A 17,765-nucleotide genomic window follows, 5' to 3' on the forward strand; every position below is an offset into this window, starting at 1 on the left:
AGTTGTCAGTATTTACTGAAAATTCGAGAACGTGTCCATCCATCACTGTTCGTATTTCATTGCTGCACTCAATCAACGCAGTCAGTCTCATTATCATTGTAAACACACTACCCAGGGGGTCTACTTGTACTTCAGCTGAGCGGACGAATTATCAAGGGTTTGTCAAGAAATGCTGCAAACTGTAACTGTTTTACCCCAGAACGTAGATTTTCACTTTTGCGTCACGCTTGCTGTACACTGACTGATCAGTCATGTGTTGACCAGGACGTCAGTCGTCATGATACCGAATAATCAGAAGCGTTAGGCTACGTCCTAGCTTACGGAAACCGTGACATAACCTTGTGAAAAACAACCAAGTCCACGTGACCATCAGGCGCAAATAACCGTTCCCAACATGAGACAAAGCCGATCACGCGAAGAGAGCATGCAATAGCCGATGGGCGAAAACAACCTTGTGAGGAACGACCTTCATTCCTATTGGTCAGTTTGTGCGCGTGCAAACCGCGCATCCGAACTGGCTTTGCTATCACACCGAGTGTTATTTAAGGCCGTGAACGCGACTCCGCACCGTACTCCACCAAAATGGCGCTAGCTACCAACAGTCCGGCGGACAGCAAAACGCTTCTAGCGAGATACTATAGCCTGCCGCAACCTGAAGACAAAATTCAGTTGATGTATATTTGGATCGATGGGACAGGCGAGAATTTGCGCTGTAAAACGATGACTGTGGATCAGGAGCCAATGACTCCTGAAGGTGAGTGATCCCTGTACCGTATGGTAGTATGTAAGCCGAACTTTGCGTACACGTGGTCCTCACTAAGGAGAGGTATTACTGTTGAACTGACCTGCCATATTATGCACGTAAAAATGCATTACGTCTAAACGTAATGCATTACTCATGGGGTTGCTGAAAGCTCTTCGACAACCCACGACCGATTTCGCCCTTCTTGGGGCCCATCAGGTAGGCGCAGTTCCCGAGTTTACATCAACTTCACGTCCTAGTCGAACCCGAATTGTACGAGATTATCGGAATACACTCATTTGACGGGAGATTCACCTGGAACCCAGCTGAATCTCATCGTTTAGAATGTTGAGGGACTGAATATGCTGCAAAAAGGTCGCATCATGTTTCAGTTGGTACGATATTGAAGATAGCGCGATACATGTGTAGACGCAATACATTACTCATAGGGTTGCTGAAAATTCTCCGACAGTCCAGGACCGGTCTCGCCCTTCTAGGGGCTCTTCAGGTAGGCGCAGTCGTCTAGTTTCCATCAACCTTGTGTTCTACTTGAAAATGAGAGAATAAGCTGGGTTCCTGTTGAGTCCCCTGTCAAAATCAAATTGGTTTGCAAATGAGTGTGCTTCGGTAAAACTGCCTTACTTTATCGGTGCACTCAACACAATCTCATCCAAACTTTAAGTGATTTATGATCCGATTATGTGAACAGGTTAGCTCATTCTGGTCATAGGAGTTATGTGAGACAGTCTAAGCGGTGGTTCTCAAGTTCCTTTCAGTGAGATTTCGATGGCAATGCAGACCAGAGTTTCGCAGGCGCAAGCTTCAATTTCGAGTATTTGTCACCTCACGTTTGGATCAAGCAAATTTTATCTATCCAGTTGAGTTGGTTTTAACACGAAACTTAGCTGAATCCCAGTTGAATCTCGTTTGTGATTCAGTTACGACGTGCCGCTAAATGACTACGAACTGGTAAGGGAAATTTTGGAGCAAATCGCTTAGCTCAGCGAAGAGAACAATTTTGGTTCTTGAAGTACAGCCCCCACAATCTCCGCGTCGTATTTCCAACACTTTAATGACCATGGATGTACCCAAGTGTACTGTTTGATTTGCACTGTACAATTTCTGTTCATTCGAAGCTGACCGTGGCTGCTTCAATTCTGAAGAACTTTCAGCCGTCTTCAAAATTACTTCATTTGAATTGCACTGTGCTCTGCTTCTCTTCATCCTTAGCCTGTGTGGTATGGGAGATACACACAGAGTGGCGTTTGGTCGAAAACTAAATTCGTCTGCTTTGGGTCGAATGCCTTCCAAGTGGCTAGAGGTGTTTCGCAACCCTTGGGCCGACATTTTAGTCTGGGTTCAGTCAGTATAGAACACTGTCTGTACGAGATGGCTCAGTAGTTTGAGCGCAAATTTGCTGACCGAAAGATCCGTGGTTCTAACCCGACCTCTGCATCCCGACTTCCACTGCCTAAGCTTGGGTAACCTGACAGTATCCCAGCCTTCGTACTTCCTTCGGATAACATGGCAGATAGGTACCGAAGGGGTGTTACAGCTGAACGATTATTACCAGTTGACTGAATCGTATTTGGTCCACCCGATCTGACTGAGAGTTGAAACTGAGAATGCAGCTTTGAGAAGATCGAGAGTCGAAAACAGCTGCAGACAGCCCTCCACTCGGAGCCAGAGAATGGAAACCGTATTATTACAAGCTATTTTGACGGCATTGTGAAGGGGTTCCCAACTGAGATTTCGTACTATCAGTGGAGCCTATCTCTACTGGAAAGATGAGAAGCATTGTACAACTGTTTCCTCCCTATTTTAATTATCAGCTGTGCACATCTGACAAAGCTCAAACCCGCCAGTGAACGCTTTATCGTTCGTCCACGAATGACTGAACAGCCATATGATTAGGTCTCGCAAACTACTTCGTTCTTACTCGATGGAGTGGTGGTAAACTTCAGGGGTTGGCACTGGGTGGTTATTATTACTACTACTAATCAGTATCAGTAGTATTAACACTAATAATGGTGGCACTCCCGGTCAAAACAGAGTCAAACTATGAACCATACTTAACCGGTGGTCCTGCTGTATTTGCACCCACATGCAAAGTTCCTGGAATATCATGATGCTTGCCAAGAAGGTGCGAAAGGCTACTTACACAAATTCAGTGACCTCATGAATAAGTGCTTCTATGTGCAGCCGTGTCTTGGAAAACCGTGTGATCCTGTTGCAGCCCTTTAGGTTATCAGAGTGTCATACGAGTTAGTAAGAGTAAGGCAACATCTGTCTGAAATCGATCAGCTGGTGCCATCGTAACGACACTCTCTTCATGGCTTTGAACAATCCTTTTAGATAGCCATGGTTTTTTAAGATAATAGATGCAAGAAATTTTGGAAGTCCATCGCCGATGCCCTGATCTCAAAATCTCATATTTTAACCTCAGTCATTATGAAAGTGTGACTGTCCCACTGGCGTGCCCCTGTACATTACCGAAGCCCCACATAAATAGTATCATTAGACCACACCTTGTCAACATTAGCATCTAAGGAGTACAGTAACTAGTCGGGATTCACTGTCCCGTATCTTGAGTACCAAACCGTAGTTTCGAGGTACCTGTTTCATTCTACTTCGTACCAAAGAACGAAAATTGTTGACATAGATCCCAAGGTTTCATTTTCGTCAAGAATGTTGTAGCCAGTTTATAGCGGTTTCCTCTCAAAAGAACAATAGCGCTCCTTTTTGGAAGTCCAGTGGATGATATTCAAGTGGGCGATGGGAACCATAGCGCCAAACTGGGCTGTTGATGGGTAGAGTACTTATCGGAATGGTAGGAGGCGACCGAGTTCCAGACAGACTTCGCACCATACTGACAGTCTATTCCTGCGATTAAAACGGCCGTTTCGCCAAACATGCAAACGTAAATAAACAAAACCACAGTATGCTTGAAGTTATGGGTTCCTGTGATTTTGTGCAGCTAAGCGGCATGTGTCCAACCTTGTAAACAACGATCGAAAAGTGCATGCAATAAACTAAACGAGCGGAGACGTATTGGTTATAAAAATAGCTTTGTCTCACGATCTATTGATCCGGATTCTCGTGCGAGTATCCGATTCACCCACGTATACACAAAGGGGGTGGGTGGGTGCGTGCGGTGAGGGTGAATTTACTCGGCTACGGTGTTTCATGTTTGTTTATTAATGCTGAACTATTAGGTGTAAAGAATAATCATATGGATTATGTATACTGAACAACAACAATAGGGCACTTTACACAAAATCGCTTTGTTACGGTAGACGAATAGGGGAGAGGATGGAATAGATGAGAACCTAAGCAAAACTATTTGGGTTAGCACAATAGTCTTAGTGGATACTGGAGACAATTATCGTATCTGGTTGTCGGTTTCTCATTACAGCTTGTTTGTCAAATCCGGAGATGGTTATAGAGTTGGGAATGTTTGTAAGAAAGTGATTCGGTTTGGAGACGGCAATAACACACGACAGACAGTTAAGCACGCAAAGGGTTAGGTGGCACACTACTCATAAGGTTGCTGAAAATTCTTCGACAACCCACGGCTGGTTTCCCACTTCTTGAGACTCATCATGCAAGCGCAGTCCCCGAGTTTCCGTCGATCTTATGTTCTACTTGAAATCAAATTGCACGAAATTCCCGAAATACACTGGTGCAGCACATTCAGTTGCCTGGATACATCACAAACGAGAGACTTAGCTGGGTTCCATCTGAGTCTCTCGCAAAACCAAATTTCTGTGCAAATGAGTGTATTTTATGGGTTAAGTGACTTCAGTTTGGCGCTCATGCATCCAAGCTGTTGCCTTCAATGCATAGCTCCCCTCCCAACCCCTCCCAACTTTACAGTCCACCTACAATATTTACACACTGATTTATCAGCTCCCGCCTCTAATGCGCAGCTACCTACCCCACCTCCCCGAATCATCGGTGAACGAAACTGTGGCAGCTACAACCATGTACGACCAGTACGCGGTTATTACAGTTGAGAATGATGATGATAATGATTTTGGTAAAATGTATGCATACTTCCGGCAAATTCGCACGTGTCGATTATTTCACCTAGTGATCAGAAAGGGTCAATATGACGTGAAATTTCCTTGGTGCCTGGCTCTATGCGTCGAGAACTCCTTGCTCACCAGGATGAGGAATAGAACTATTTCCCGAATAACTCGTTTCACTAGTCTACTGCGTGACATTCCTTGTCTTCCACTCATCCTACCAGATTGTCGATGGTGGAACTTTGACGGAAGCAGTACAGGACAAGCCGAAGGTTCAAATTCCGATGTCTATCTGAAGCCATGTGCCCTATTTCGGGATCCGTTTCGGGGCGGCAAAAACAAACTGGTTTTGTGCGAAACCTTCACCTACGATATGCAGCCACACGGTACGGCTTTTATGCTATTATCTTTCATCATGCTCGTACAATGTTGTTTAATTTTAATGTGAACCAGTGTCATTCATCCTTTGGGCAGCTTCTCTAGACAGAACAATTTAGATTGTTTACAGAGGCAGGACGTAAACACTTGGGACAGACCGTTCTGAATCACGCAAATCGACGTTTGCTTAGGGCATCTTAATTAAGCTGGTGAAATTTCCCAGCGATTCCACCACTGCGGTTTAAAATATTCTATTGGTTTACGCCTGATGGAGACATCGAACCTGACGAGACACTAAGCTTCATTCAGTAGACTGAATCGAATTCCTTTTATTGGTGGTTTCCTAGGGAAACCATACATCTGTCATGTATTTCGGTCGATCGCTAGCCACGGGATACAACACAATCAGCCCGATTAGGTTCATCGGACCGGTCGACACCTCTCCCGATTAATGGAATTGAACGCTGTTAGAAGAAATCTAAAGGGTATTTAGGTTAGTTTCCAGAGTATGTCGTGCTGTTCCAGACAACTGGCATGTCGCAGTAGCGTCGTTTTTTATTAGTAGTGGCCTATAATCTATTCATTCAATATTTCAGCCACCAACCACCGACATTTATGCAATATCGTCATGGAGAAAGCCAAAGAATTTGAACCGTGGTTTGGCATCGAACAAGAATATGCTATGATGGATACCGACAGCTACCCACTACAATGGCCAAAGAACGGTTTTCCTCAGCCACAAGGTGAGTAAAACGTGACAAGCTCATCAAGCTTTCAAAAAATGCCGTTCTTTGTGTGTCTAGTGTCATTCAGAAAGACTTTATGTGGGGAAAGTTAACTCATCTTTTGTACGCATTAAACATCTGAGTGCAAGACTGGTGGCGATGATCAGGTGATCGCTACTGATGCGTCAGTTTGCCTTTTATCTAGGAATATTGAGTGTGTTTTTTCACGTTGTTTGGCTCTGATTTCTAACTGGTAGAACTGCTTTAACAAACAGTTGAAGGGTTAAACAATTTTCTCAAGGCTTCTCATGCTGGCTCATCCGTACATAGTTCGAGTCTCAGGGCTAACAAGTGTCAGGCGGGACGAAATGATTGTCCACTGTTTCCCTGCTTACTTTCACCAAAAACTATCAACTTTACCCGTGTGTGTAGCACGGTTCATGTTCTCTCTTTAACATAGAAACTGACCGCTGTTAAGCATCTAGAGTGCGAAATCGATATTTACAAAACGCGGAATATACTCATTTGAGTTAGTGTTAACAAGAGACTCGACTGAATGTCAGTTGAATATCTTATTTATGCTATTGTGCAACACAAAGTCCGTTTCTCATTTCATTTGGTACGATATTCGAGATATTGCAGTCTACTTACTTGGTGAAACACACTACTCATAAGGCTGCTGAAAACCCTAGGAAAGCCCACGACTGGTTTTGCCCTTCTTGGGGCTCATCAGCAACACTTAGTCCCCAAATTGAAGAATAGCACAAGCGTGTACTCCATCTGTCCTCATGCGCGGGCAAACCTTTCGCCTGCATATGAGTGTTAGTTGTAGGCCAGCTAGTTGTTGGCCTGTTCGCCCAGCTTGGCGGTTTGTTTGCAGACGTTTCGTCACCAATCATCGTGGACACTGTCGGTGCATGGTGATGATGTTCCCACGATTCGTGACTGCGCTCAATTAACCACGCACCGAGGATAATCTCTCGATTGATGATAAAGTGTCCGGACGCAAATGTAAAACTCGGCAGCCAGGTTAACAGTCAACCTGATCTACGACCAATTAGCGCTCCCGAGCAACCAATATTTCGACAAATGAGTGTGTTTCAACAATTGTGTAGAGCACGGTAAACAACACTTGCTGATGCCGTGTTAGTTACAGGAAGCTAAAGGTAGTCGGGCTTCTGGTCTTGTGACAGCTCCAAGCGTATCGGGCAGCACGTGACCGACCGAGTGATTAGAAGCAATAGTCAATTCAAAGTCGAAAATCACGTGACAAGCTGCGCGCGCGCGCTCGCGTCACAACTTTGTTGTGGTAAAACGAATGAAATTTCAACAAAAGAGCTACGATTCATTTATGTTCAAGGTCCAAAACCTCGATTAGTCATCTTTCTTAGGCTGTGCTTACCAGTGAGGTGAACAGATGATTGTGATGAAATGTTTTAGCACCTATCGATTGTTGTTCTGTTTGACGAGTTTGGCAAACGTTTTGTTCGGTGGCCAAAATACAACCGGACAAGCTTGAAGTTAGGGGTAATCTGTTTTGGATGTGCTTGTAAGCCTGAATTAAGGTGAGCGGTTGATGGTAATCCACGTTTGCATGTTGTATTCCTGTCCATGATGATTAGGTTGATGATTCGTTTTCCCGTCGCAGGGCCCTACTATTGCTCTGTTGGAGCTGGCAAGGCACTGGGGCGAGACGTACTGGAAGCACACTATCGCGCTTGTCTCTATGCCGGAGTGGAAATTTGTGGTACTAATGGGGAGGTCATGCCCTCACAGGTAACCTATTCAGACATGATTCGGGTGTGCTTGTGTTGTTAGTTGATTATGCTACTGTTGTGGCATGGCGCACTGCCTGTTCTTCGAAATTACTCGTTTGTTTTATTTGCTCCTCGTTCGTCCGACCTATGCCTTTATTTACCTCATGTTTTGGCAACCTGACAACTAGTTTTCACCTCGTTGGAAAGAGGATAAGAAACGCACACTGTTGGTAATCCCGTAGGTGAGGTCACAGTAGTAACTGGGCCAAAGCTCTTCAAGTGCTTGTGCGCCCACAAAAATCAGCTAACGTAAACTATGACTTGGTAAATACTAAGTAGCTCAGAACTAGGCTTCACAGTCTAGTTGCGATCTGACTTCCCACTTGATAAACGGTTCTGGTTTTGACGAATGTCTGACTACCAGCTCATTCAAGTGTGGATCGCTTACCGAAGAGTATGGTTCTCGAACATTCGCAGAATTGTGTCCCGTAGCAACTCGCTGTTTGTCACAGGGAAGTTTCGCTGCTTGGGACGTTTGTAAATGGTATGAAACTGGTTCAACTCTGATCACTTTCTTTACATGATAATTGATCGCATCGCTCCTTTCTATGACCACCACAGGACTCGCTGTATAATTCTTTGACTCGAGAGTATAAATCGCTTCTGTGTAAAGTCAATATCATGGACACATTGACTCAAGGAACTGACAAGAACTGACCGCGTCAACGAAATCTGCTCTACATTCATTCAGAGGGTTGTAACCACAACCGTAATATGCCAGAGTTTCTTCGGTAGTATGACTTCACTAGGGACAGGAGAGCATCTGGACTCTATAGAGTAGATTGCATAATTTCGTTGCGAGTTATGTTGACTAGCTCAGATTTGCCTATGTAATGATGATGAGGAAGCGAAAAGGATTTCTTTGTACAACTGAACATTCTCGTTCCATCTGTGGATGTATTCCGTCAGTTATTGACGAATGATTGATATTGCTATTGCAATGAGAAACACCATAGTTCCTCGTCAGTCTTCGAAATCCTGTATGAAAGATGGTACACTCACAGTGTTTATCGTACATGTTCCAAACCAGTTAGTTCATCGTTAGCACCACCCAGTCAAGGAAAGTCTCCCTAGTTTTCTCTGCTTCTTGTTGCTATTGTTGCTAAGACGCGTGGCTTGCGGTAAACATTAAATCTTCCTTGCTTAACAATGACCTCGTCTTGTGTTCAGTGGGAATTTCAAATCGGCCCATGTGTGGGTGTTGCAGCCGGTGACCATCTGTGGATGGCGCGTTTTCTCCTGCACCGAGTAGCCGAGGATTTTGGCGTCGTGATCAGTTTTGATCCTAAGCCCATGCCCGGTGACTGGAATGGGTCTGGGGCGCATACAAACTATTCCACAGCCTCAATGCGTTCTAAAGAGACGGGCATGAAGTGAGTCTGCGCAGCTTGTCCCCAGTTTTTTTTCCGAAAATTCTTCCGGATAGCAACATTGGTTTGGGATGGCAAATAGCAAAGCTTAGAAAATCACTTCCTGACACATTTTGGTACGTTTATCTCGTTGGTCCACTGATTAAAGCTCTGAGAGGGGTGGGGTAACTCGCTTCCTAAGTTAGATATTTTCAGAGATGATGAGAGACTACTTCCAGGATTCGTGAGCAGTTTACATGTTGAAATGTGGTTTCTCAAATTAAAAAAATAATAAATTACTAAACTGATTTTCTAGACTGGTAGCTGGCTAGAGCCATTAATGGATTTCAGCTGAAGCCTCTAGTGATTTCTGCAATGCACTACTCATAAGGTTGCTGAAAACTCCTCGACAGCCCACGACCGGTTTCTCCCTTCTTGGGGCTCATCAAGTAGAACATAAGGTTGACGAAAACTCGGGGACTTGATGAGCGAAACCGGTCGTGGGCAGTCGAGGAGTTTTCAGCAACCTTATAAGTAATGCATTACAAAAATATATATGTATCGCGATATCCCAAATATTGTAGTGACTGGAACATAAGGCGGCCTGGTGCAGCACATTCAGTTGCCATCTTCTAGACAGAAAAACCAATCGTAAATGGACGCATGTTGTTCTTAGGCCAGGTCTTCCACCTGAAGCGACTGGTTAGAACCGCTCCCATCAGTAATCACCTGGGTGTTAATTTATCCAGGTGTATTACAACTGCGAGACTAACTGGTTGACATGCTTCACTACTTTACCTCCTTGGTTTTTATTTCTTTCACCATTTGTTCACTTATACTCGGAAACTTTCACCCCCTTGCGTTGTCCGTTGTGTCTCAGTCAGATGCCCCGTTTGAATGGGCTGCTCATTCGAATCACCAGCCGTCCATGCAACGCGAACATAGCTCAGAAATCTCTCTGACATTTGAGTGAAATAAATAATAGACCAGAGAGTCCGATTTGGTAGACACAAACATGGTGCGTCCTTACATTGTGTGACGGATTGATTTGTTTACTTCTCATTCGTAGTGCAATCTAATCTAGCCAATCAACTCCATCGAGTTTGTACTATTTCACGGTCACAGCCTGTTTTTCGTTTGCTTCAGTTAGTGTTCTAGTTCGGATAACGAGACATGTTTAGGTGGCAGATGAGGGAAATAGCTTGCACGTGCCTAAACCCACCAATGGGCTATCGGTCACGTGAAAACAAGCATCACAAAGTCAACGGACGCATCTTCGAACACGGGGCCTATCGCAATCACACCAGATTCACGTGATACTGACAGGGGCACGTGAGTGTTCATCGTAGATTTAACTGTAGTTTGTTGCTGATCCAGTTCCACTTACTACATGCCTCGTAACATTCACGAAAGGATGATGGATAAGAGTTTAACATTTTTTCATTGGTTAAACCATCCTATCTTCATATCCTCTTAACTGCATAGCCACATTACGTTTTTGTCAATCGTGTGGAATGTGGGTATTATTCTACAAAGATGTCCTCAAGAATGGAAACAAGTCGGGGGCTGAGTAGAATTCACATCATAGTCACTCAGTATGAAGTGTGGTTTCAAGGTCATTGATTGATGGAGGGACTTTTACGACCGCAACTAATCAGCCAGAAGAACACGACTTGTGGCGCGACATCTTGGATAGGGAGGATATAACGTCGAGGTCATCTCTTGTTATGGATTTGCACTTGTACTGAAGAAATTTCGGTTAGATGTCACATAAAGAACAGATATATAGATAAGAACTATACTAACATCACTAATTACGAGTAGAACACCTGATCTCTTCTGGTTGTGTAGGTTGTTTGGAATTTTCACCCACTTCATTGTTGTAGAGCCCGTACCATTCCCTCTAATGCTTGTTAACTCCCAGGCTCTCATTAGTGCACCATAGGTCTTCAGATGTTCGACAATCGTTATCTCAGTACCGTAGCTCGTGTGGGCTGGTGTCGGCGTATCCGTAACGAGACAGTTAGAAAGCGCGTTTTCGGTTGTGCAACGGGTACTTCCATAGAAGAATGTGTCCAGCACCAGAAGTTGCGTTGGTTGGGGCATGTGTTGTGTATGCCTAACCATCGTTTGCTGAAGAGAGTGCTGTTTTTTATGCCCAATTCAAAGTGGCGAAAGTAGAGAGGCTTCCAACCCTTGACCTTGCAGAGGTGTACGAAAGAAATAGCGAAACGTTTGGGTGCTGTTGATGGTACTCGCCTTCCAGGATGGGGACCGCGTTATCCTCATTGCGCCTGGTCGGAGACGCTGCAAGATATGACTGCCAACCGATGTCGGTGGCGATCTTGTTGTCAGTTTCTAATCAGATTGCCCGAACGAGTATTTGGAGGTGTAGGCATCTTGGAATGACTATAGTAAGCCAGCACTAAGACCGTTTCCCATTCGTCGTTATTCTTTTCTTCACAATAAGAATTTCAAATAAGTCATGGTTGTACGGCAGCGAAGCATCGGTGTTGAACACATTTGAGCTCAAGTCACATAACTGCTCTGTATATTTCTGGAAGCAATTTTCACTCTCAGCAGGGTAGATTGGTACACTTTTCGGTTTGTCTGTTAGGTACCACGATATGATCATAGATAAAAGATCAGTTGGGAAGCACCACCAGAAAGTGTGTATAATAAACCGCGTTAGGACGATCAATTGAACTACATGGTGCACATGGTCCAGTGACGTTATTTCGAAAGTCCAGTTTATCTGGCGTAATTAGTTTGTGAAAGGTTTTTTTATGAGGTAGCCAAAAGAAGTAACCGATCGGGTAACTGTTCGAGTCCCCTAGAAACGTGCAACCTGCTTTAATCTGTGCACGAATAGCAATGGGCCTGTGTAGATTTTTGGCCACACTAGTCGCAGTTATCCGACGTGAATTGAAGTGCCTTTCGATCCTCAATGACTTTTGTCACCTGGGCTGGGTTCGCACTTCAGAGGTCGATTAGCAAAGAGGATGTGACCAGCGAATATACACTCGTTTGCAAACTAATTTTTTTTTCGAGAGACTCACCTGGAACCCAGCTGAATCTCTCGTTTGTGATGTTCTCAGGCAACTGAGTGTGCTGCACCAGGCCGCCTCATGTTTCAGTCGCTACGATATTCGAGATATCGCGATACATGTATATCTTTGTAATGTGCTACTCATAAGGTTGCTGAAAACTCTTCGACATCCCATGACCGGTGTCGCCCTTCTTGTGGCTCATCAGGTAGGCGCAGTCCCCGGGTTTCCGTGAATCTTATGTTCTACTTGAAACTAAATTGCACAAAACTGGTGAAATACACTAATTTGCAAACTATTTTGTTTTTTTTCGAGAGACCCACCTGGAACCAAGGTGGATCTCTGGTTTGTGATAGTTGCTGATCAGTTAGCAGTTTTCTTTTAAACTGCTGACCAAACCGGTCAACTTCACACATTTTATATTATCCTCGATGGATGTAGCATCTGACCATTACTACTACTATTACAGTTATCATTACTAAATTTAATTTGCCTCCATATAGGGCGATTGAAGAGGCTGTCACCAAACTCGCACTCCGTCACATGGAACACATTCAAGTTTACGATCCCAAAGGTGGGGCGGACAACAGTCGCCGGCTGACTGGTCAACACGAAACCAGTAGTATCTATGGTTTTTCTTCCGGTAAGTAATCAAGAGGTATTTGCGAATACAGTGTGGTGATCGACGAGCTACCCTGCCTGACAGATTTTTGACAAAACCTGGTATTTTCTCTCTCCTCTCCAGGTGTGGCCAATCGAGGCAGCAGCATCCGAATCCCACGTCAAGTTGCCGAGGACGGCTGCGGTTATCTTGAGGACCGTCGCCCGTCTGCGAATTGTGATCCTTACTGTGTGACTCGAATCCTGGTTGAAACAACGTGCCTGTGATTGTGCTGCGGGATAAGCGAGGTTCAGTTGCTTTCCGTCAGGGTCATGCCAATTGTGTTCACAACTATGGTTTCCCGGTTCGCCCATGGACATTGTTTTTTACTCATTCTGAAAAATTTCTTTAGAACTCGTGCTATTAACTTGTCATTGACTAGCGAAATCATTTCACAATGCAGCAGGATTTTGGTAACCAGGTTACCGGTAGTTAGTTGTGTCATGTGTGCTTTCATCTATTTTTTGTACCGAAAACTACTCTGTCCATCGCATCGCTTACGTAGAAAAAAGCATCATTTTTATGTTCAACACAGCCTTGTTCTTTTCGATTAAAAGGGCATTGTACCCTAGTTTAATGACGCTCGTTGATGAAAACTTCGGGGTACTCATCAGGTAATAGTGAGTTAGGTGCTTTTGACTGCTTCTGACTCATACGGTTGGGCTCAAGGAGCATTCAAGTTCACCCGTCAAACGACGGCTTGACAAAAATGATCTATAGGTGAATGGATACTTTGAATTTTTAGTCCTGCGAGAGATATCAGCCCAAAAAAGCGGCGACGCTTCATCAAAATATCGATTGTTTTGTTTTCGAGATTTCCACCTCATCTCCAAAACGAGGGTCCTATCCCATTAGTTTTATTGATATTAAATGTTTGAAAACTAGCGAATATACACTCATTTGCAAACTAATTTGTTTTCTTCGAGAGACTCACCTGGAACCCAGCTGAATCTCTCGTTTGTGATGTTCTCAGGCAACTGAATGTGCTGCACTAGACCGCCTCATGTTTCAGTCGCTACGATATTCGAGATATCGGGATACATGTATATCTTTGTAATGTACTACTCGTAAGGTTGCTGACGAATTTTCGGCAACCTTACAAAGATATACATGTTTGAAAACTACTTTCGTGAACATCTTTTCGAGGGAAAACAGTCAGTTTTTCATTTCCATCATTGTTAATAAGTGGAAACCTTCTCATGGTTTGCACTTTATCCATTTGGCCTCGTTCAGCCTTTCGCTACGTAGCATGCTTTAAATCGATACCAAAGATTACGTTCATTTCATCAAATGGGTTTCCTACATCATTGTGAGTTTTTTCTATCCCTTAGTAATGTTGCCCGTCACGTGTTTGTTTACCGTTACGGCGAACACGCAGCATAGACAGTGCACTGTACAGGACGAACAATGAGCAGATATGCACGTACCACATGATGTAGCGAACAAAGTTTATCAAAAACTTGGATTGTCTTGACGTTATAGATCTTCATCTGTCCCATGCATTCGCAACATGTGTTGGCTGACTTCAACCGTTCTGATTGCCCATTGATTTTATTGCCGAAATGGCATAAAGCCTAAGGATTTTTTGCACCTGGATGGACGAATTGGTTATTAACCTAGAAACCTGGAAACCAAGACGGAATTGCTCCATCTTTTATTCTAGTAACACGTGGGGGGGTGAAAACGGTTTCAATCGGTGTTTGGGAAATTAGCTCCTTGTCGTCACAATGACAGCCGTTTTTACCTGAACCAGTGACGTGGACGTTGCATAACTTGTTGTTTTTATCTGACTGCTTTTTGACGGTAATAACGTCATGGGAAAAGACTGGCGTCCGACACCTGAGCTAACTTCTTGCTTTATTCCGCATTCGTTAGCGTTGAATGAGTTTATTCGTCAATGCTCAAACTTTCCGAGATTAATTGGCGATCACGACAAAAAAGTCAGATAATATATTATCTCTCTAGGTCAATCTTAAGTGGTTAATGTTGTGTCGTCCGGAGGTAACCCGTCAACTCGCGTAAGGAAGAAGCCAAAGTCGAGCACAGGAACAGGTCTTTTTTTGTCGCTAAATAATGCGGTTATATACATCGGAAAATGGGTTAATATATCTTCCCCATCAGGATTAAAACCATAGTACTTTTGCTTGCTGGCTGGGACAACCTCTTTTGTATTGTCACAGTTTACCTGTCTCGGGGAAAACACATGTCCGATAGTCATCATCATTCTGATAGACCAATCAGAACAGGTCACGTGACTGAGGTGGACAGTATTCCTTTGGGAAATTTGAAACACTCTCTCCTTTTATTCATCTCATTAGGGTCGATAGAAGACATGCTGCGATATGTGGACATTTACTATCTTAACTCGTGGACGCAAAGCCTTCAAGTTAAATTGGAACGGGTCTGTGACGCCACATGCAATTTTAGTGAGTGGTACTCATATTCTAGGCATGCACACATCTAATTACGCTTACTTGCACAACATCACTGAGGACTCACAAATAATTGCAATGTATGCCCAGGCCCACATCAACAAAGCTCGTAACACCCTATGCTTTAATGCGATTGTTCGTGTTCACCAATCCGATAGTTTTCTTCTACCTCCTGAAGACATGGATTGGACCACACCCGAATGCTTATTGATCAGCTGGCTGTTAGTCTGTTTGCGGAACTTGTAAAGTGGCCTTCTAATGTTTCGTCACCAGTCGAAGAGACATGGGTAGGGCTTGGTTGGGCGGACTAATAGTGTCTCCTCAACTGGCGAAGAAATGCTTGCTAACCGACTGCCAAGTTAGTCAAACACATTAACAGTCACATGACCGAAAACCCAAAAAAATACCTGAGCTGCCAGTTATTCGAACATGAACCAAGCATTTGTTCACTGATGTTGCAAAAAGACTAGCTGCACTCAAGGATAACCTCTTTTTCTAAATTCAAGCCCGTCCGGTTTTATTACTATATGATTAAACATAGACCTGGGAATTCCGAAATCGGTTAGTGCACAGGAATGCGAGTTCGGTGCAAAATAACCCATACAAATCGTCCTCGTTTCTGCTTATGTGGATGCATGTTCACGCGGCTGAGTTGGCCTACCATGGACGTCACTCAGCCAACGAGGCCAACACGGATGTCTGGGCAGCTAGACTCGGAAGCTGACTGATGGGCTTGTCAGAGCGATAGACAGGTGGGACGTTGCCACAGCAACAAAAGCGGAGCACGCGCATCTGATGCTTTTGACAACGTGTGCTGAATCAGATCAGTATACATCGATAAAAGCCTGAGCGTCGCGGCGCGGTCACTGAACGCCTTGAACGATCATGTTCACTTGTTGTCAGGCCGGTAGGTTCTCAGGGTGAAGGATAAACCCCAGAGGACTGGAGACTTGTGCAACATCAAGAAGAGCGGCATAACTGGCTAAGTGACGGATAGATTCTTGCGATCTTTTCCAGATAAGCCCTGCCACTAATGCAAAAAGTGCATATGCGAAAAGTTAAGCCCCGCCACTTTTTGCCAGCTCCAGCACACCTTGACCGCATCTAGGCTCATTTTGTGCAAAAAATTTCTCCGTTAGGAAGGAAAGCCTTAAATGAACTTTCTGACGCTTTCATGACAAGGAGACGGCAATATGTTTTTTGCGGCGGCCCACATCTACACGTCGAGACTGATGAAACGCTAATATCTCGCTGTAAAAACCACGCAGGGCGAGTCCCTCCCCAGCAGTGGATTTTTGGAGGGATCTGCAGGGAAACTAAAGAGGTGTTCATGTATGCAGTGCCAGATCGAACTGCGGCCACTTGGACACGATCCAGGCTTGCACCGCTCCCGACTCAATCATCATCTCCGATACGTGGGCAGGCATCCAAGGAATGGAAACGATGATTGACATGAATTCTACTCATGAAACGGTTAATCATAAGGAAAACTTTGTGGACCCAACGACTGGAGCTCACACACAAACCACTGAATCTCTTTGGCACGTCTACAGGATGCAGAATAAGCGCCAATGCGGCACACACCGATCTTTAGTGGAGAGCTACTTGTGTGAGTTCGTTTGGAGGCAAAGGTACCGAAAAACGGACCTTTTCATGCAAATTATTAATGACATGTCCCAATTTCATCCTGTTCAATAAAAACTAAAAGTACGAATTTCATATCCTCTTTTTTCTAATCTTTTTTTGGATGGCGGGGGTTAATTTTTTGGCGGGGCTTATCTGGGAAAGATCCGATTCTTGGCTTACCCGGTTGTCTGAGAACTCTGAGACAGTTCGATTGGTGTATGCAAAGAATATAACACAGCTCACGGTATGCCAATCAGAAAATAATGTAACATAGTGGCTACCATCGATCTAGTGAACTCCATTTGGAATGTTTACACATTACTGATTCGGAAAAGTGACCCGCGCTTTTCACTTGGTTTGTGGGTCATATGGCTTGGAGATGGATGGAACAGTGTTTAACTCGCACGCTAAGTCAGTAGACCCTCATCCTCGAGTGGTGTCCAAACCCTGCAGACATAGATGCTCCTGCGTCGAACACAGTAAAAACTCACTATGAGCAGGATTCACCGGACGGAATAATGCTGCACCTTTGTTTTACTCGCTGTGCCCGAATCGTTCGGCAGTAACCGGTTCGGAAATCGGTGGATCGTTTGATTGGCCTGCTAAATCACCAGTCCGTTGACTTTTTTCTCTGGGGTGTGATCGGGACGTACGGTTTACGAGATTAGGCTGAGGGCGCTGAATGACAACATTCTAGTCACATGTAGTGACACTATGCAAGACACTACTTAACTTGGACATCGTAAGCGATTCTTCATTAACGTGTTTTATCCTGTAATTCCCCCCCCCCCCTGTTGTTCAACAATAACGTCTGAAAACAAGTTTCCTTGAAATAAACTCGTATCGAAAATGATGGTGATCTCTGACGGCCTGGATGTTCCTAGCTCGAGCAGAAATCTGGAGTTTAGGGTAGAAGAGCTATACGTTGCGTGTGGTAGTTAAAACCAAGTGGTCTTTCGG

The 17,765-nt window shown here is 44.3% G+C and overlaps 1 protein-coding gene across 1 annotated transcript; it reads left to right on the plus strand.

Moving 5' to 3' along the window:
• Window positions 1–547: 547 nt before the first annotated feature.
• T265_09671 (hypothetical protein) lies at window positions 548–13,283 on the plus strand (the record flags this gene model as incomplete). The annotated part of the gene is made up of 7 exons (XM_009175822.1): window positions 548–754; window positions 4,995–5,156; window positions 5,745–5,891; window positions 7,522–7,649; window positions 8,861–9,063; window positions 12,590–12,729; window positions 12,832–13,283. 7 exons carry the CDS (start codon window positions 583–585, stop codon window positions 12,972–12,974), a joined length of 1,095 nt encoding a protein of 364 aa, XP_009174086.1.
• Window positions 13,284–17,765: the final 4,482 nt, after the last annotated feature.

Source organism: Opisthorchis viverrini (assembly GCF_000715545.1).
Source record: "Opisthorchis viverrini unplaced genomic scaffold opera_v5_296, whole genome shotgun sequence".
Lineage (NCBI taxonomy): Eukaryota > Metazoa > Platyhelminthes > Trematoda > Opisthorchiida > Opisthorchiidae > Opisthorchis > Opisthorchis viverrini.